General features: G+C 38.0%; 1 protein-coding gene across 1 annotated transcript in view; it reads right to left on the bottom strand.

Moving 5' to 3' along the window:
• The window catches only part of LOC144970481 (rho guanine nucleotide exchange factor 17-like), a 111057-nt gene that overhangs the window by 68894 nt on the left and 19299 nt on the right, over positions 1–22864 (bottom strand). The window contains 1 exon segment of the mRNA XM_078910175.1: positions 7968–8045. Within this exon segment, the coding sequence (XP_078766301.1) occupies positions 7968–8045 (78 nt within the window).

Genomic DNA, 22864 nt, shown 5'->3' with positions numbered 1-22864 from the left:
CCGGTTTGGTTGTTTTAAACAAGACGAGGGTCATTTCAATCGATCGATATTTCGATATTTGAAGAACGATTTTTTATGGCCAAAAAGTTTTAAAATCGTTTTTCCACAGCATGGCAGTCCAGACCTGCCCACTTGGAATTGAAAAAAAAAAAATCGTAGTTTTCAGGGGTAATAAATAACACAGTAGACATTAGGTATAACTACCCTTTAAAATATCAATTTGTGTTTAAATCAGGGCACAAAAAGATGCAACATGATGAGAATGGAACTGTTGAATGAATCGCCTACACACACATACAGCAACACGTAACTGACACGCAATAAATAGGGTGGCCTAAACCATTCGCAGCGATATGCGTGTGAAATTGCCCGATGTGTTAGCCTTGGTTAAAATACATTAACTTAATGGTTTAAAATCCTTCATAATATAATATACTATCTCTAACAACAAAACTTCGATTTCAAGAAGTTTATTGAATTAAATATCTTTATGCAAGTGTCAATTATTATAAGTATGCCTTTAAGCCACGACATCATAAGAGATATCGTCGCCAAGTCATTCCACGAAGGAATATAGATAATTCATCAAACAAGATGTCTGATGTCAACAGGAATCACCCATGTTGTCCGAGTGAGCTAATTGGAGGTAAATAATCATGCCCAAGAAAAAAAGAAAACGAAAGCGAGGCTGGAACCAGGGATCTTCCGGGTCACAGGCAATGCCTTAACCACTTCGTCCCCAAGTGTCAAATTGGACCCAAAAATTCGTAGTTCTACGACATTTTCGTAGAAGGCAGCAGCTCTGATCGAGTATATAACAACTTCCTCCTGTCTCCTCCCACGTGGAGATAAATTCTGATCACCGATAACATTCCATTGACACTAGACAACACCACCACTAACAACTGACCGCTACTGACCCCTTCAATCTCCCTATATTATTATTATTATTATTATTATTATTATTATTATTATTATTATTATTATTATTATTATTATTATTATTATTATTATTATTATTTTATTATTATTATTATTATTATTATTATTATTACTATCATTACTATTTGATATTATTAAATTCAACTCTTCCTCCAAACCCCTCCCTACCCATGAGTGATCACGATAGATAAATGTGTATTATTAGTTTAGAACGATAAATAATAAAAATAATAATAATAATAATAATAATAATAATATAATAATAATAATAATAATAATAATAATAATAATAATAATAATAATAATAATAATAATAATAATAATAATAATAACAATAATAACAACAATAATAATAGTAATAAAACAATAATAATAATAATAATAATAATAATAATAATAATAATAATAATAATAATAATAATAATAATAATAATAATAATAATAATAATAATAATAAGAAGAAGAAGAAGAAGAAGAAGAAGAAGAAGAAGAAGAAGAAGAAGAAGAAAAAGAAGAATACTTTTTTAAAAAAGAATGAATGAATGAATGAATGAATGAATGAATGAATGAATGAATGAATAAATAAATAAATAAATAAATAAATAAAAACCATCTATTACTAGATATTATTATATGATTGCAGGCGAATGTGTCCTTGATGCCTTGCTCTATCCCCAAAAGATTACCAATACATTACATACAGCATGACCCAGAGAAGCGCCGGTGGCCAACCCGATAAGATGTGGCCACACAACAGTATCGCATTACCAGCACTACTAGCCGAAATGATAATAATATTATTATATCAACAACCAACCAGATTCATTCATTCATTCGTTCAATCATACATTCAAAGACACACTCATTTGGTTCTTCCTTCACTCATACATTCATAAATTCATAGATTCATTCATTCATTCCTTCATCCATTCATTAATTCGTTCTTTTATTCGTTGAGACATTCAAGGATTCAATCATTAATTAATTCATTCGTTCGTTCGTTCGTTCGTTCATACATTCATTCATTCGTACATTCATAGATTCATTCATTCATTCATATAGTAATGAATTCATTCATTTACTTATTCATTCATTCATTCGTTTATTCATTTATTAATTTATTCGCTCATCTTTTCATACATCATTCATTCAATCATTCATTCATTCGTTCATCCATTCGTATATTCATTTATAAATTCATTCACTCATCTCTTCATAGGTCCATTCATTCATTCATCCATTCGTTTATTCAAATATTAATTCATTCACTCATCTTTTCATACATAGGTACATTCGTTCATTCGTTCGTTTATGCATTCATTAATAAATTCATTCAGTCACTCATTCATTCAACCAGTGGCGTTCGACCTCCTGCAAAGTTCTTTATCAGAGGTGATGATTTAACGCCTGTTTGACCCCGCAGGAGTCAACAGGTGAAGCTTTAAAATTGAAAGAATTGAATACCTAAATCAGGACAGAAATGGGTAGTGTTTTTGTTTTTAAGGATTTTACGGCGCTTGCAACACATTAAGGTCATATCAGCGCCAGTAAAAAGGAAGAAAACGGGATAGTAAAAAGCTCTAAAATTACAATTAAATTGCCCAAGGAAATGGAAAACAAGGGGAAACTGATTCACTGATCCACTCTGGGAGGTCAGGAACCCCACCCAGTGTTGTCTAATTTCAAATATTACATTGTTAAAGTAAAACATTTGACCTGCGCCAGGTGGCCGTGATAATCCCCCGCCCACTGTCCATCTACGAGTAGAATTCATAACATCAGTTGTAGATTTAATATACAGCATTTACAGTCTGTCAAATTATGCCCCCCCCCTCCCTCTCTCTCTCTCTCTCTCTGTCTCTCTCTCTCTCTCTCTCTCTCTCTCTCTCCCCCCCCCCCTCCCACCATCCAACTATCTACCTATACAACATTCATCTCACTGTGGAACGTAAGAAAAAGAAAAAAAAAAAGGGGGGAGAGATATGACGATATTAATGACAACATCAAGTAATCAGGTGATTATCGCCCGCAAATAACATAACTAATTAACAAAGAGGCGAATGACGTCAACAACTCGTTCTATCTATTATGCCGGAATGAGATCAGTGCTGGACATAGAATTATTTACAGCCACAAATATGAAACCTCGGGGTTAATTTCTATCCTTTATGGCGGAGAACGTGTATACGTGACTGTGTATGTGAGTAATATATTTGTGTACAGTGTGTGTTTGGATGTGTGTGTGTGTGTGTGTGTGTGTGTGTAATTGGATGCGTGTGAGCTTTTGTTCGTATGTCCGAACCTGCAGTGTGTAATGTTTTTTTTTTTTACTGATGGTCAATGTGAAGCGCTTCGAAGCTTCGGCACAAGCGCTATATAAATCTACATTTATTATTATTAATAGAACGAATACAGTTTCTTACACTGCAAAAGACCTTAGAAGTTCGTATTTCTCATCATTCATAGTGTAAACTCTAGGGGGATTCCGTTAGCTCAGTCGGTGGAGCACTCGCTTCACACGCAATGGGACCGAGATTTTCTTTCTTCTGACCCCCTGTCCGCCCAGAAGTGATTGGGTAGCTGGGTCTGATAGATCTAGCGGAATAGAAACCGGGACAAACTCCGGTTCTATGGGCTCCGTGTAAAATCAATTTTCAGTTTCCGATACAACCTATCATAATAGCAAGTTAACGATTACGTCCCCAACCAACAACGATCGACGAACGCAGATCTGTCCTCGGAGTATTAGAAGAGATCTTCGGTTTCTTCCACGTCGTTCGTCGATCGTTTGTAGGTTGGGAACGAATTCGTTGCGATGGATCACAAAATGTGTTTTGTCACTGTGCTGTAAAAGGGCCGGACCGTAGCCATCGTTAACACATACAAAGCAACACACTCAAACCCACAAAGACCCATATTTTTACGTCATTTTTAGGTATGTGGACCGCCTTGTCAGTTGTCTTTAGTAGTTCTCAAGGAAACAAGCGATCCCACTGGTTGAACTGTTGAATACAACTCACGATTTGTTTCCTTTGTGGGCAATGACTTGTCTTTTGACGTCCTTTGTTGGTCAGTGTCAGGCCATGAGTTTACGAAGGCCACGGTCCGTAGCCATCGTTAACTTATAGCCCGACACTAAAACCCACTAAGACCCATATTTTGACGTCATTTTTAGGTTTGTGCAGAGCTTAGTGAGTTGTCGTTAAGTAGAGCTCAAGGAAACAAGTGATTCCATTGGTTGAACTATCGAATACAACTCACGATTTGATTTCTTTTGAGGCCAAAGACTTGTCTTTTGACGTCATTTTTTTGGGTAGTGTCAGGCTATGAGTTAACGATCGATGGCAACGGTCAGACCGCCACGGTTAACGAAGGACAGGACCATAGCAATCGAGAGGGCATTGGACAGGAAAGATCTACTACTATCTTGGCCATCGCTACGTCGACAATTTACAGTTGGGTACTACGCTTCAACAGTCGTAACGTCACTTTCCTCGTAATGACGCTTGGTAACTTAGTAACTGGCTCTAAACTATCGGAACAATGGCGGACCCCTTATGAAATATTTCTCCGACGAGCATAAAAAGCGTATCCAGAGGAAAAAACAAACATTATAAATCTGATCATGTTTTGAATTTTACACAAGACATGAAAAGTTCTAGCCAGCATGAAGAATAAAAAGTACAGATTTTCTTTGTTTAGAACCACGATGGTCGCCGTTGTTGGGCGACGTGACATCAGACTATTGAATCCAATTCTTGACCAGTACGCCATTTACCATGGTGATGATTTGTCCATTTATCAGTTAACTGCCGTACTCTGGAGAGACGAGTATTTAACAATTTGGTCAGAAAACTCGTCCTTCAAAAATATAGATCGATTCAAATGACCCCCAAAACTCTCAAACTCGGGACCTCGCGAGGTCTTCCTCAGTCCCAGGTCAGAGAGGTTGTTGGGTTTGTTTTTTTTTTTTTTTTTACCAAGATGAGGATCATTTAGATCGGTCAACATTTGAAGGACTAGTTTTCTGGCCAAATGGTTAAATACTCGTCCCTCCAGAGAATGACCCTCACCTTGGCAAAAACTCTCAAACCTGGGACATCGCGAGGTCTTCCTTAGTCCCAGGTCTGAGAGGTTGTTGGGTTTGTTTGTTTTTTTTTTACCAAGATGAGGATCATTTAGATCGGTCAACATTTGAAGGACTAGTTTTCTGGCCAAATGGTTAAATACTCGTCCCTCCAGAGAATGACCCTCACCTTGGCAAAAACTCTCAAACCTGGGACATCGCGAGGTCTTCCTTTGTCCCAGGTCTGAGAGTTTGTTTGTTTTTACCAAGATGAGGATCATTTAGATCGGTCGACATAATTTGAAGGACGAGTTTTCTGGCCAAATGGTTAAATACGTGTCTTTTCTGAATACCGCAGTCAGCTGATAAAACTCGTTAAGTCGATTATCTACTTTTTGAGATTTTCCATCCACGAAATGAATTGAAACGTAAATTTATTTTTAAGCATTACACTCTTAATTGACACAAGAATTTCCCTAGATTTGTATGAATTTGAAGTGTCTCTCACACACCGCCATGTCAGTTGAGTCAAGACAAAGTGTAGTCTACATAAGTAGATGGCTATGTGGACGAGTGGTATGGCACTTCGGATCAAAAGGTCCTGGGTTCGAGTTCCCCTCTGTGCGGCGCATAGTTAACTCCTTGTAAAAGACCCTTTATTCGTATTCTTTCACCGTACTCATGTATAAAATGAGTACCTAGAGTCGTTACCGGCGTTGTCTCTGTCGGGACACAGACGTTATGTCTCGTCTTACGTGTTAAATGTTGCTGTTGGCTAAGAACCCATTGTAAAGCGCTTTGAGCACGTTTAGTGGATACTGTGCTATATAATATCTCAAGTTTAAGACAAAACATCGCACTTACATCTATCATAAATAATTACGCCTTTCTATGGTATGACACTGGCTTTCGGATCGGAAGGTCCTGGGTTCGAGCCTGACTCGTTGCATAGTTGAGTCCGTGAAAAAGGCTCTTTACTCACATTCTCTCACCGTACTCAGTTGTAAAATGAGTACCTGGCCGTTATCAGCGTTGCCTCTGTTGGAAAAAAAAAGCAAAATCGCCTAACAGGAGTCATGTCTCGTTCTCCATGTTACGTGTTGCTCTTGGTCAGGGACCATTTGTAAAGTGCTTTGAGCACGTTTAGTGGATATTGCCCTATATAAAAGCTCACGGTTTTTATCTGCGCGGAATCATTAGAAACCGTCGTCCAGGGATTCCACACTCCATGATGAAATACAGATGATTCCATCAAGCTAACGTATAATGTTAACAGGAATCACGCGAGCAAAATGCAAGGGGGGGGGGGGGGTAGCCCTAGGGGGAAAAAAAGCGGCCTTTGCACTGCCGATTTTCTTTGTTTAGAACAAAGCTGCTGGTTACTGGGGCGGACGTGACATCAGACTATTGGATCCTATTGGCATAGTATACGTCTCAAAAGGACAGTTGACGAGTTCATTTGAATTTTAATAAGCTATTCAGGCGGACGAAGTGGCCGAGTGGTTAAGGCATTGCACTGTTATCCGGAAGGTCTAAGGTCGAGCCCCGTTCCAGACACTTTCGTTTTTGTTTTTTTTTTCCCTGGACAATTTATGAACCCCCAATTTGCTCACTTGGATAACATGGGTGATTCCTGTTGACATCAGACATCATGTTTGATGGTTTATCTATATTTATATACACAGGAATGGACAACACGCGGATGCTGCGTACGCTTATGGAGGACAGGACAGAATGGCGAAGACTTGTGGCTCATGTTGGGCGCCCCAAGGAGCGCCCTAAGTAAGTAAGTTAGTTAGTAAGTAATTTATCTATATTCCTTCGTGGAATGCCTAGACGACGGGATCTAAGGGTGCCGTGGAAAAAGGGCTTAATTTTCATTGATTTAAATTTAAAATAGATGGTGTTGACCGGGTCAAGCGAGCGTGAGAGACGAATTTGGGGCAATTTGTTCTGTTAATCCTCATGGATTAAGGATACATTGTAATCGGATAGACTTTTAACCATTTAACTGCCGTACTCAGGGGAAGAAAAAAAACTTTTAAAAAATTTGGCCAGAAAACTCGTCCTTCAAATAAATATCGATCGATTTAAATGACCCTAATCTTGGCAAAAGCTCTCGCACCTCTGACTTCCCGAAGTCACCAAGTTTGAGACCTCCTCCCTCCCCACGCCAAAGATGAGGGTCGTTTAAATCATCGAATATAATTTGAAGGACGAGTTTTCTGGCCAAATTTTTAAATACGTTGTATTTCCAGAGTACGGCAGTTAACCGGTTAAATCTATAATGAGACATCGGTGTTCATAGTGGCATGGGATAAAATAAAAATGTTAGCCTTAAGTCGGGATAATTATCTAGGTTGACATTAGAAAGTATTATCAGAAGAAAGGGGAGGTTACAAGGGTCAGCAAATTCTGTTTCTTTTCTCGTCTCTCTCTCTCTCTCTCTCTCTCTCTCTCTCTCTCTCTCTCTCTCTCTCTCTCTCTCTCTCTCTCTCTTCTCACTCTCTCTCCTCTCTCTCTCTCTCCTCTCTCTCTCTCCTCTCTCTCTCTCTCAATTCCCCCTCCCCCGTCTCTCTCTCTTTTTTTTTTCTTTCTTTCAAATTATTTATATCATAAAACTTGCCAACTTCTTTTTCTTCTTATCATTGTTTTTCAAGAAGTCCATCGCCTATTATTCGTCATGTAGGGGAGGTAATTAGATGGATAGATAAATAATTTTATAGATAGATAGATAGATAGATAGATGCACAGGCAAAAACACAGACATACAAATAGATAAATAGATAGATGGATAGATAGATATATAATAGATATATAGATAGATAGATAGATAGATAGATAGATAGATAGATAGATAGATAGATAGATAGATAGATAGATAGATAGATAGATAGATAGATAGATAGATAGATGGATGGATAGACACACAAAAACAATCCGACAGAAAAGTACTCACATCTTTGAGAGTCCTGAGGGCTTCCACATACTCCTTTTCGTTTTTATACAACTCCTCCACTATGTGATAGCGTTTATCCTGAAACAAACAAACAACGAAACAAGTTACAGAAAAGAAATCAATAATTGAAGCACATTAATACAGAGCATTTCCATTTCCGTGTGGCTATGTGGTCTAGTTGCATGACAATCGCTTTCGGATCGGAACGGATCGGAAGGTTCTGGGTTCGAGCCTCGCTCGGCCAGCGCATAGTTGAGTTAGTCACATTCTCTCACCGGACTCAGGTGTAAAATGAGAACCTGGTCACTAACAGCATTGACTATGTCTGAAATAATTGTAATGTTGCCTAACAGGTTGCATTTGCTGTTGGCCTGGGACCCCTTGTAAAGCGCATTAAGACTTCGAGTGGATATTGCTCTACATAAAAACTATCATTAAAAAAAAAAAAAGAAATTTCCATGCCTTTACCGAGGTCAATACAATTCACAATGCTCATTTGTTACCCCTCACCCCCAAGCAGGCTAGGTGGAATTAAAATTTCATCTTATACAATGCAATTCACCTGTTAGGAGCCTTTTTTCTACTAGCACCTTTTGACATAAATAGCCTATAGCTAGATACTCATTCCCACCCTGTCATGTAAAGTTTCATACCCGAAGCAACATCTCCAATTTTTCTACAGCGCTAATCTTTAAACCCCAGTTCTTTACCAAAAATATGAAAGTGAAAAATGAGAGAGAGAGAGAGAGAGAGAGAGAGAGAGAGAGAGAGAGAGAGAGAGAGAGAGAGAGAGAGAGAGGGGGGGGGAGGGGCAGTGGAGCAAACGGTAACCCTGAAAAGTTATGTATAGTGCTGTGCTTGTGTGGGAGGGGCAGACAGAAACACACATGAAGAATTTCTAAAGCATCCAGCCCGAAAACCAGGCTTCCTCCACTGACAATTCATTATTATTGGTTTTTTTTTTTTTTGTTTTTTTTTTTGGTTTTTTGTTTGTTTGTTTTTTTTTGGTTTTTTGGGGTTTTTTTTTTTTTTTTTTTGGGGGGGGGGGGGGGGGGGGGGGTCAAGTTTATGTTTCCCAAACAGAGCAGGGGATGGCCAAGAAGAAGGTGATCTTATGACATAGGAGACAGGCTGGGAAGAAGCACAGAAGCCGGACAACTGACACAGAAAAGAAAACCATATAGCCATTTGAGAGGTTATGTCCAACAAGGATCCATCTTAAAAAGGATGATGTTTCCCCAAGGGTCCGCCTTAGGGCTAACCCACACCGGAGACTGACTTCGACGACCCGGCACTGCCGTCTTCCGGATAAAGACGTCGGCCACGGAAAAAAACAAACAAACTAAGAATAAAGAGAAAAGCCGCTAGACCTACCCATTCCAAGCATATAAAAAAATAATAATAAAAATAACGGCAGAGGACGTCGGGGGCTTGGTATGGGTAGGTCTAGCGGCTCTTCTCTTTATTCTCAGTATTTTGTCCATGTCCGACGTCTTTATCAGGAAGACGGCAGAGGACGTCAGCGCTGGGTCGTCGGAGTCAGACTCCAATGTGGGTTAGCCCTTAAAGAAGTAGATGTTTCCAAGGATCCACCTTAAAGAAATAGATGTCTCCAAGGATCCGCCTTAAAGAAGTAGATGTTTCCAAGGATCCGACTTAAAGAAGTAGATGTTTCCAAGAATCCGCCTTAAAGAAATAGATGTTTCCAAGGATCCACGTTAAAGAAGTAGATGTTTCCAAGGATCCACCTTAAAGAAGTAGATGTTTCCAAGGATCCACCTTAAAGAAGTAGATGTTTCCAAGGATCCACCTTAAAGAAGTAGATGTTTCCAAGGATCCACGTTAAAGAAGTAGATGTTTCCAAGGATCCACCTTAAAGAAGTAGATGCTTCCAAGGATCCACCTTAAAGAAGTAGATGTTTCCAAGGATCCACCTTAAAGAAGTAGATGTTTCCAAGGATCCACGTTAAAGAAGTAGATGTTTCCAAGGATCCACCTTAAAGAAGTAGATGCTTCCAAGGATCCACCTTAAAGAAGTAGATGTTTCCAAGGATCCACCTTAAAGAAGTAGATGTTTCCAAGGATCCACCTTAAAGAAGTAGATGTTTCCAAGGATCCACCTTAAAGAAGTAGATGTTTCCAAGGATCCACCTTAAAGAAGTAGATGTTCAAAGATCACCTAGAATAGTGTTCAAGGATCCACCTTAAAGAAGTTGATGTTTCCAAGGATCCACCTTAAAGAAGCAGATGTTTCCAAGGATCCACCTTAAAGAATTTGATGTTTCCAAGGATCCACCTTAAAGAAGCAGATGTTTCCAAGGATCAACCTTAAAGAAATAGACGTTTCCAAGGATCCACCTTAAAGAAATAGATGCTTCCCCAAAGAAGGGATTGAATGAAAACAGACAAAAGAGAACGCCAAGTCACAGACTGGTAGTCAAGAGTGAAATCACGTGATTAAAAAGTGAGGTATCGGAAGTAAAACGTGTGAATACATTGGAATTGTTTTAAAAGTAGAGGACACGTCAAAATATCCAATCAATTGTTATTATTTGAACACTAGTCTTGCAGTATGACACTCGCTTTAGGATCGGAGGGTGGGTCCTGGATTCGAGCATAGTTGAGTCCTTGGAAAACACTCTTTACTCACATTCTCTCACCATACTCGGGTGTAAAATGAGAACATGATCGTTAACAGCGTTGTCTCTGTCTAAAAAAAAAAAAGTAATATCGTCTAACAGGCGTCATGTCTTGTTCTACATGTTGCGTGTTGCTGTTGGTCAGGGTCCCTTTGTAAGGCGCTTTGAGCACGTTAAGTGGTTAATGCTCTGTATAAAAGCTCAGTTATTTTTCTGCAGTCGTAAATGCAATTTTTCAATTATTTTTTTTTTTACCTTATTATCTGGGTTAGCACGAGAACACGTTTTCTATCGTTGAAGTCTTAAAGGAAAGATGTATTAATAGGACATTCTGTCTAGAGCCTCATTTCCAATTGGATTCAATAGTCTGATGTCATGTCGCCCAGCAACGGCGGCCATCGTGGTTCTAAACATAGAAAATCTGTACTTTTTATTCTTCATGCTGGCTAGAACTTTTCATATGTCTTGTGATCAGAATGTGTAAAAGTCAAAACATGATCAGATTAATAATGTTTGTTTTTTCCCTCTGGATACGCTTTTATGCTCGTCGGAGAAATATTTCATAAGGGCGTCCGCGATTGTTCCGATAGTTTAGAGCCAGTTACTAAGTTATGCGTCAATACGAGGGAAGTGACGTTTCGACTGTTGAAACGTATTGTATCAATTAATGAGCGGATTAAGAGACAGAAGGATTTCATACATTAGACAGAGAGAATTACAAGAGATTTGATTCACTGATTCAGGTCAACCAGTCAATCGTGCATTTATCAAATTAATTAGTATTCTCAACATTATCCCTTTACAGTTCCCAGGCGACCCAGACAACTCGGAATATTTGCTGCTATAATCGAAAAATCTATTATTATTTATTGTTGTTTTTCTCCCCTTTCATCGGGGGGGGGGGGGGGGGTATTATAAATTTTGAAGGGTATTTTTCCTGCTTTTCTGTTTTATTATTTTCATTGGGAGGGTGGGAGGAATATATGTATTATGATTTGTTTGCTTTCTGTTGTTTTTTTTGTTTGTTTGTTTGTTTGTTTGTTTGTTGTTTTTTTTCATTTGCTGTTGATTTTTTTCTTTATATGTATTTTTGAGAGTTGATTTTTTCTTCTTTTTTTTTTTTTAAATATACATAATTAATCCACTGTTTGTTGTAATGCTGCGGCCATTAATGATACGCGACGTCTAAAGAAAATTTCCATCCATAAATGACTATATCACAGTACAGTTTTTTTTCATCTCGAGCCATTCACAGTATTATGTCGGGATGAACTAGAGAAAGGGGATTGAGGTTAATTAAGTCAAAAGTGATCAGAATTAGAATCTTTAAAAAAAAATAATTTCAGGTTTTAATTTATAAAAACCAAAAACAAAAACAAAAACAAGAAAAAAAAACAAACAAAAAAGAAAAAAACACGACCTATTTAATCTACATAGTAAAGGCGAAAAAATATTTTTAGCGCAAAAGTTTCTGTTAAAAAAAATTATTTAAGGTCAAAATCCAAATGTATGGGTGGGTGGATGGACGAATAAAAACATGAAATAAGTGGACGGACAGATGGTTATATGAATGAATGGATGGATGAATGGATGGATGGATAAATAAATGAATGAATGAATGAATGAATGAACGGCTGGTATTATGACACGGAGGTGGATAAACGGATTTTAAAAAAAAATTTAAAAAAAAAAACAAAAAAACTACCAGCAGGTTGCTGGAGAGACGGGATAGATACAATTCGAAGCAATGCAAGTCGAAGTTTAGATATACAGTTGCTGGAAGCAGTGGGCCATAGAACTAAAGTTGTTTACTATTTTCTAACTACGGAATAAATCTTAGATCGATAAAAGAATGGACGTCGGTTGAGAGGTGGATGGGTATGTAGATAAAGGATGATGGGGGGATGGATGGGCAAATAGATGGATGGATATATTGATGGATGACGGATGAGTGGATGAATGGATGGGATATATTAATGGATGAATGGATGAATGGATGGATGGATAGATTGATGGATGATTGGATGAATAAATGGATGGATACATTGATGGATGAGTGGATGAATTGATTGACGGATGATTGGATGAATAAATGGATGGATATATAGATGGATGAGTGCATGTAAAAATGGATGAATGGGTGGATGGATGGATGAGTGGATGAATGGATGGATGGATAAATTGATGGATGAGTGGATAAATAAATGGATGAATGGATGGATGGATTGGATGAATGGATGAGTGAGTGGATGAATGTATGGGTGGATATATTGATGGAGGAGTGGATGAATAAATGGATGAATGGATGGATGGATGGGTGGATAGATTGATGGATGAGTGGATCAATAACTGGATGGGAGGATGGATGATGGGTGGGTGGATGGATGGGTGGATGGAAGAATGGGTGGATAATATATAGATGGATGAGTGGATGAATGGGTGGATGAATGGGTGGATGGATGGATGATGGGTGGGTGGATGGATAAATGGCGGACAATCAAATGTATGAATAGATGGATGGATGGATGGATGGTGATGGTACAATAGTATAGACAAACACTCGCAAAAGAAAGAAATAACAAGTATCTGTGTGCGAATGTGTGTGTGTGTGTGTGCGTGTGTGTGTATGTATGTACGTACGAGATGTGTATGTCTGCATTATATTTCATTAGTACGTTAATATGTCCGTTTGTATATTATGTTACGTTATAATATTGAGAAAAACGGGTGATGTTTAGTACCCATAGGTGATTAGGTTGCAAAAAAACAACAACAACAAAAAAACACCCCAAAACAATAACAACAGTATTAACACGGACAGAAAAATATTGAGTTCACGAGTCTCTTTTATAATTATATCTACCATACGTTTAACGACGAGTGAGTGGTATAGAAAAGAGGAAAAGAAGAAGAAGAAGAAAAAAAAGAAAAAAGCTAGATAATATGTTGCGTTATTGTGTTGTGTAGGTAGCAGAAAACGGCAGTCTCGTTACAAGGTCAGGCTACGGGGGAGGAAAGTGAGCAGGCAGGCAGTATCACCATCACCATCATCACTAGGCACTCACAAAGATATATATATATATATATATAATATATATATATATATATATATATATATATATATATATATATATATATATATATATATATATATATATATATATTCTAAGATTTTCGCAGAGATAGAAGCAACAACAGCAATAACAAACCTGGCAGCCGAGCAGGTAAATTTCCCAGTGATTCTAGCTCGACTCGTTTCCTACCCTGCGGACCTGCCAAGCTAGAAAAATTCCAAAATGAGACCCACTACCTCAACTCGCTTCTATTGAGTCAGTAGTCCTTCCGAGACATTGGACACACGGAGCCGGAGTTTATCCCGATTTCTATAGCGTGAAACGGACAAAAGCAATTGCGTCTATCCTTTGAATGGGTAGCTGAGTCTGTTAGATATGTCGGAAAGTACTTTGCGATATGCTGGCGTCCTATCTAAAGGATAGCAAGCAACTGCTATTGTTTGTTTTACGCTATAGAAACCGGGATAAACTCCGGATTCCGAATGACTCTGAAGGACTACATAAATGTCCCGTCCAGGGTCGAGCAAAGGGTCCCGCTGTAAAGGATACACTCAAAAGTTTACAAAGTACAATATACAAAATACAGAATTCAAAGTTAATAATTGTAAGAGAGATGATTTACAAGGGGGAAAAACATTTCTCAAAAAAGGTACCTACATTTGAATGTCTACTTCTTAGCTAAGGATCCCCGCCAGGACCAGGACAAAACCGAGTGATCTCAATCCAGAACAAAGGCAGAAATCAACGTGGAGAAAAAAAAACAAACAAAAGATATGAGGGATAGAAGGCACAGGGGACCTCCTGCCCACCATGTGAGATTAAAAGACACAACAAGTGACCTACTGCCCACCATGTAAGATTAGAAGACACAACAAGTGACCTACTGCCCACCATGTGAGATTAAAAGACACAACAAGTGACCGACTGCCCTCCATGTGAGATTAGAAGACACAACAAGTGACCTACTGCCCACCATGTAAGATTAGAAGACACAACAAGTGACCTATTGCCCACCATGTGAGATTAGAAGACACAAAAAGTGACCTACTGCCCACCATGTGAGATTAGAAGACACAACAAGTGACCTACTGCCCACCATGTGAGATTAGAAATCACAACAAGTGACCTACTGCCCACCGTGTGAGATTAAAAGACACAACAAGTGACCTACTGCCCACCATGTGAGATTAGAAGACACAACAAGTGACCTACTGCCCACCATGTGAGATTAGAAGACACAACAAGTGACCTACTGCCCACCATGTGAGATTAAAAGACACAACAAGTGACCTACTGCCCACCATGTGAGATTAGAAGACACAACAAGTGACCTACTGCCCACGATGTGACATCCCACCCAGTTAGTTCGATGCTAAAACTTGAAATTGGAAATTCGGGCTAAGTATTATACTATGCTATATTAAACATCTCCTTACTACAGGAAATTCGTCACATTCGTTACAATTGCAACCAACAAATTTCTCATCGGATTTCTTACGTATCTACGTAATGAAATTTGAAGAAAATGTGTATATTATAGCCAAAAAAAAAAAAAACTGTGTTGTAGAGCTCATTCTGCTTAACACAATATCACGTATAGATAGAATGCGCTCGGCCAAGTAGTTCACAACATTGCCATCCGGAAGTATAACGGACCAACACACAAACTCTGTGTAACCATGTACTTTTATAGTCTGGTTAATACAGTTTAGTGAGAACAACTCACAAACGCGGATGGCAAAAACAATAACAAAGGCCTGAGTGACGTCATCTGCATACTATCTATAGAATGTACTTGTTGATTTTCTGTTTGAGTAAGAAAAATCTATTTTTGTGTTTGGTGGGTGTCAAGTTTTGGGGAAAACTCTGAAACTGGTCGGTAAGAAGAGAGAGAGAGTTAAAGAGTCTGAAGTCACAAGATCCAAGGATGACAATCATGACATCAGCGATGCGAAACTCCCTGAACATTTTCACAACAAGAAAATAGGGAGTGAAAAGTAAACACGTGTTACCGAAAGGTATAGTGAAAATATATCTTAAAATTTAACTCTTCACAACAGAACAGAATTCAGGACATACTGGAGAGCTAGCTGACTTTGAATAATGTTTACTACTCTTGCATTTAAGGAGAAGGATCAGATCCGGAATTAAATCGGGTGTTTCTTAATGTCCGAAATTCCGAAAATTTCAGGAAAAGTGACATTTTAAAATAAGAATAAGAATAATAATGCTGAAAATTTATATAGCGCTATAACTCCGAGACATCAGACTCTAAGCGCTTAAATTACAAATTACTTTGGCTGAAACATACTCATTCACACACACAAGCATACTACCGTTGTTTCTAAAAACAAAGTACATATATAGCACAATAATTAAAATGTCCCGTTTCCGATCACTTAAATCTTAAAAATTACTTTTCGGCAACTGGTAAATTGTAAAGTCAAAAATTGGACAATTTTAGCGCAATGTGATCGGAAAATCAGTGATATAAAGCATAAATTCTTCATACTATCAAGTTGAGAGGCGATCGATAGGGAAATCCCAATCCAGCGTCGTCAATTTGTGATCAAAACATAATAATCTATGGATTTCCGTGACATTACGAGTTTTTTTTTTTCAGAAAGCTTGGCAGTTCTGGTTTAGTTCCAGCCCATTCGATTCAATAACACTGAGCGCCGCCAGGCTAAGGGGAGGTGATGATGGTGGGGGTGGAGGGCAGGTGTGAGTTTGGAGGAGGAGGGGGGGGGGGGGAGAGGAGAGAAAGACAGGTGAGAAGTCAGAGGGCGGTGGGGATACGAAGAAGGCTAGGACTATACAGACGGATGAAAGAAAATAATAACAACAATAACGTTAATAATAATAATAATAATAATAATAATAATAATAATAATAATAATAATAATAATAATAATAATAATAATAATAATAATAATAATAATAATAATAATAATAATTCAAAACTAAACAATACTACTGACTGACATTACATACAATTACATACAATTTGAAGGGGGGAAAAATCAATTAATCAATTAAAAACACACACAATTGCCAACTGATATTGTGCTTTAATAATAATTTCGGTCAAATTTGAGAGTTGAACTACAGGCTATAAGAACGCCTGTATCATAGCGATATCCCAATTTTTCGGCTTAATATGTGGCCGGGTGGTTAAGACGTTGCTTTGTGACCTGGAAGGTCCTGGTTCGAGCTACCCTCTTCGTCGTTTTTCTCTCCCCTTGAGCAAAAAGTTATCAAAGTGCTTGCTGCTCACTTTACTTTTGGACAATATGGGTGATTCCTGTTTTTGATGTATTTTCTATAATACTTCGTGGAATGCCAAGGCGACGGCATATATCGATGCACCGTGGAAGGAAAAACATATTTTAAAAAATAATAATAACTCTTTACAGGTGAATTTAATTCATTTTACTGTAACGCGGGGGTGGGGGGGGGGGGGGGGGGGGGATGGCCGAGTGATTAAGGCATTGCACTGTGATCAGACACTTTCGTTTTTCTTCCTTGGGCAAGATTATTAACCCCCCCCCCCCCCCCCCCCCCCCCCCAAATTTGCTCACTTGGACAACATGGGTGATTCCTGTTGACATGAGACATCCTGTTTGATGGTTTATCTATATATTCCTTCATGAAATGCTTAGGCGACGGGATCTTATGGTGCTGTTGCGAAAAGGCGTAATTTTCTTTCTTTTTTTTTTTTTAAATACTGTAACGTGACATTAAACCTTGCCATTTTTATAAGGTCAAATCGTATCGTATGGTTACTGCTCTTTTGGTGAGATAATGTCTAAACCTATAATTTATATAAATAAGGAAGAGTATTCAACTTCGAAAGAAATACACAGTCTTTTACCGTTATACAAAAATTTAAAAAAAATTATTATGCCTTTTGCGCCACGACATTATAAGACATCGTCGCCTAGGCATTCCACGAAGGAATATAGATAACTCATCAAACAAGATGTCTGATGTCAACAGGAATCACCCATGTTGTCCAAGTGAGCAAATTGGGGGTTAATAATCTTGCTCAAGGAAAAAAAAAACGACAGTGCCTGAAGCGGGACTCGAACCCGGGTCATCCGGATCACAGTGCAATGCCTTAACCACTCGGCCACTTCGCCCCCCCCCCCCCCCCCCCCCCCCCCCTTATAGGCTGACACAAAGTAGAGAACGGATATAAAGTACAACTCAAGACAAAAGTTTTAAAAATCTATACGATAGTTTGTTGGGGTGGGGGCTTAGGGAGCGTTCACATATTATGTCAACAAAAAATTGGCATTTTTAGACCCCCCCTCCCCCCATGTCATCAATTGTCATCATTGACTTGACCCCCCCCCCCTCCCCCCAATATGATGACATCATCAAAATGGACTATTTTTCGTGAAAGTCATGTGATGGTGGCTATTGAACAGAGGAAAAGAGGTAAAAACAACTGAGTGCCAAAAGGTGTGAAATTTGATATATACCTCTTTGTCTCTGTTCAATACTGGTAGCCAGCATTACACGATGTTAAAAAAATAAAAAGTCCATTTTGAAGATGTAGACATGTTTAGAGTAGTTCAGTGGTTAGAGCGTGGCTGAAGACCTGACAACTCAAGTTGATTCCCATCGCAGCCACATTTTTTTTTTTCGGGGGCCCCCTGTCCACCCAGCAGTGAATAGGTATAGTGGATCACCTGATCTGGTAAAAAGTAATTTGTGAAGACTGATGTCCTATCCGAATAATAACATATATGTTACTAATCCGCTTCACGTCACGGAAACCCTATTGTAGACATGTTTGTATGCTACTGAAAAAAATAACACAATGAAATGGGTGTTGAGGTAAACTTCAAACATTCTAATTTATTGAAGTATCATTTTATCAGCCTTCTCTTGGTCCACAACTTTATTAGATTTCAGCCCATTCCACAAGGCTTGAGCTTGATGTAAAGCAAACTGACGTTTCCTAATATCAGGGTGTGCCTTGAGATATGCATCAACAAATCTGTCATACAAACTCAATTTGCTTTTAGTACTCATTTTGTAAAGTAATCATGTGTTTTGCAGAGGAAAAAGAATATGAGAAACAACTCAATTTTATGGGATTTTCTTTGCCTTGACTAAACTTGAAACAAAACAATCAAACCTAGCTGTCTTGTCGGTCTATTAAAATTTGGGTATGAGATTGTAAGCAGTTCAGCAGTTTCAATCTCTTTTGAGCCTTCTTCCCATTTATTATTCACCATATTAATCTATTAAAAAATACATACTTTTTGCTTTCTCTCATTTCAACTTTTACAGTGTTTTTCTTGGGTGTGTTTTTATTCTATTTGTATAACCAAATTTTTGATGACATAATCTTGGGTATGAACCCCCCCCCCCCCCCCCCCCCCCCCCCCCGTCCATCACACTTGTCAACATTTGGCAGACCCCCCCTCCCCCCCAAAGTGTTGACATAATATGTGAACGCTCCCTTATCCATTTATAAAGTATAAAGCTCGGCTCTGGCTGTGAAATCGCTCCTTATTTACATATACATCATATTTTTATATCCATTACCTATTTATCTTACTGTGTAAATTATAACACGGTTTGTACCAAAAAAAAGTTCCTTTCTGAGGTGCAATAAAGCATTATTATTATTAATTATTATTATTATTTATTATTATATTTATATTATTATTATTATTATTATTATTATTATTATTATTATTATTATTATTATTATATTATTATTATTATTATTATTATTATTATTATTATTATTATTATTATATTATTATTATTATTATTATTTATTATTATTATTATTATTATTATTATTATTATTATTATTATATATTATTATTATTTATTATCATTGTTATTATTATCATTATTTTGTGTGTGGGTGTGGGGGGGGGGGGGGGGGGGGGCGTTGTTAATGTTTTCCTTTCATGTTTTTTTGCGGGGGTTTTTTTTTTGTTGTTTTGTTTTTGCTTTTAAATTTAACTGCAATTAATAATAAGCGAGGAAAACGAAGCACACACATACATTCCTTCGTTATTTCCACCACTTCGTTTTAAGCATGTTCATTAGAAGTGTGCTCTACTGCGCGAGTGACACATTGAAGGAAATGAAGAACAGCTGAAATGAGAGATTAGCTTACGTATGAGGTGGCAGAGTAGTAGAAGAAAAAGGCGAAATAAGTCATCATAAATGATTCATCAATGACTGTTTGCTCTCTCTCTCTCTCTCTCTCTCTCTCTCTCTCTCTCTCTCTCTCTCTCTCTCTCTCTCTCTCTCTCTCTCTCTCTCTCTCTCTCTCTCTCTCTCTCTCTCTCTCTCTCTCTCCAATTTCTTTTCTATTATCAATACCCCCCCCCCCCAATCTTCATGAAAAACGGTTGCTACTGAGAAACTGAGAAGTTCAATTCAATTTCCTGCAGCGTAACACCACAAATATTTCTGCATATTGAAACACAAACGTCTGAGAAAATATAAGATTTATCGAGGGTTTTTCTTTTGTGCTGTGTGTGTTTTTTGTTTTTTTTTCTTGTTTTGTTCTGTTTTTCTTTTGTTTTTTGTTTGTTTTTCTTTTGTTTTTGTTTTGTGGGGTTTTTTTTTTTTGGTTTTTTTTAAACCAAATTTACGTCAAACGGAAGTTAAAATTGAGCTTTTATAAACTAAACGTGCTCAAAGCGCTTTACAATGTGTCCCTGGCCAAAAGCAACATTTAACATTTAGGGTGGGACAAAAGACGCCTGTTAGGCGATATTGCATCAACGCCGTCCAGGTACTCATTTTACACCTGAGTACGGTGAGAGAATGTGAGTAAAGAGCCTTCTCCAAGGACTCAACTATGCGCCGAGCGAGGCTCGAACCCAGGACCTTCCGATCCGAAAGGGAGTGTCATACCACTAGACCGACTGACTAGCCGCACAGGAGAAACAGAAGGATCGTTGGACTGCCTGGATACCGGTAGATTAAAACACCAAAGAGCACAAATCACGCCGCCACAGGAAACCCCGTTGTTTCAGGGGGGATTAGATTGCAGTCGTAAGATTTAGTTAGATCACAGGCCCCCCACTTTTATTACCGGAAAGACTCGAGTTCGCAGTTGGCGATTCAAGATGGCGTCACGAAGTCGGAAACAACGATTGCTTTTTGTACAACCAGGAGAGAAGAGATTAGAGTTGTTTGCATAATAATGACACAATTGGAGGTGGCGAAGGTGCGGTGGCTTAATCAGGTGAGCGCTTGGTTCATGTAATGTAATATGTAAGTGTATTTGAAAAGAGACCGGGTTTGAATCCGGGGATAATGGGTCATCATGCTATTGAAGTATAGAGAAAGCTGGAAGTGGATATCGGCCAATTAAAAAAAACAACAAAAAAACAAAAACAAAACAAAACAAAAAAATTTGTTAAATTGTAAATAATAAAAAAATATTAATTTTAAAAACCAACAAAAAAAATAAAACCACCCCCCCCCCCCCCCAAAAAAAAAAAACACGTTTTTAATTATGTTTTTTCCCCTGAGAACTCGTCCTTCAAATATCGATCGATTAAAATAACCTCAAACCTGAGACTCGCGATACTTTCTGGCCAAAATTTTAAATTATACGTCTTTTCCAGTGTATATCTATATGCAGAAAAGTCTCACACTGGAAAAAAAAAATAAAGACACAAAACCACGTGGTAAGAATACATGATTTAAAGGGATAGAAGAGTTCACAAGGCTGTTCAATATTAATATAATCTAGTCAATTGAACTTTGCGAAATCTCAGGTTTGAGAGTTTTTGTCAAGATGTGTGTCATTTCAATCGATCGATATTTGAAGGACAAGTTTTCTGGACAAAATGTTTAAATATACGTGTTGTTGTTTGTTTTTTTGTTGCTGTCGTTTTTTTTTTGGGTTTTTTTTTTTGTTTTTTTTTCAGAGTACGCAGAAGATCCCCACTCCAGTAAAAGACACAAAAACAAATGTGTGGCTGGATGAGAAAACCCGGAAAGATGCGCAAATTTCATAAGTTGAGACTTATGTATGCAGGGTGTATAACACATCTTTCTTATCATTTTCCACTTTAAATCACACACACACACACACACATATATATATATATATATATATATATATATATATATATATGTGTGTGTGTGTGTGTGTGTGTGTGTATCTGTGTGTGTTAATGTTTCATATCAACACAAAAACGTGCAGTTTCTTGTTCCAGCTATCTTTGTCTTCCATTTTCAGCTCTCCGATCATCTAGACAGATGATAGATATTATTACTTTATTACGCAGATAACAAAACGGCCTCTCGTGATGATTTTTGGTAAACGTGTATGTATGTACATTTTATACATTTATTGTAAACTCAAACCAGTTGTTGTAAAAATTGAGTCCACCACAGACTGATCAATTTGATTGGGAATAAAAAGTATATGACAGTTCTGTATAGATAGTTCGAAGATGACGTCACTCAGGCCTTTGTTATTGTTTTTGCCATCCGCGTTTGTGAGTTGTTCTCACGAAATTGTATTAACCAGACTATAAAAGTTCATGGTTACACAGAGTTTGTGTGTTGGTCCCTTATACTTCCGGATGGCAATGTTGTGAACTCCTTGGCCAAGCGCATTCTATCTATAGATTTTGACAAGCAAAAGCAGCTTTGAGGCAAGCCGACATCTTAAGAGAACAAGAAGTCCCATTAAGGTTTTGAAGTTTGCAAACTCAACTCGCTGTGTAAATGTCGCAGTGAAAATGTTAACGATCAGCCTACTTAGTCAGCTCAAAGACGCCCCATGACCAAAAAAAAAAAGCCCTTTACAAGTAGATTATATAAATAGACGAACCATCAGCGAATGTATGAGATGGGAATTAAATTCCGCCCTTCCGCCACGGCATCGTTATTTACCGTCGCCGAGGCATTCCATGAAGGAAAACAAGATGTCTGATGTCAACAGAAACCACCCATGTTGTCCAACATGAGCAAATTGAGGGTTAATAATCTTGTCCCCCCCCCCCCCCAAAAAAAAAAAAAAAAAATAAAGAAGCGAAAGTGCCTGAAGCGGGTTTCGAACATATGAGCTAGACTCACAAAGTGCACATCGCTACAAGTCTAACAACCTAACGCAATTATGGGCTTGATTTAACATTGTTGTAATGGACAGTATTTTACGTTGGTTCGAGGGTATAAC

The sequence above is a fragment of the Berghia stephanieae genome, chromosome 4, assembly GCF_034508935.2.
Source record: "Berghia stephanieae isolate SIO BIC M18660-M18661 chromosome 4, UCSD_Bste_1.3, whole genome shotgun sequence".
Taxonomy (NCBI): Eukaryota; Metazoa; Mollusca; class Gastropoda; order Nudibranchia; family Aeolidiidae; genus Berghia; species Berghia stephanieae.
This window is presented reverse-complemented; position numbering and strand designations above follow the sequence as displayed.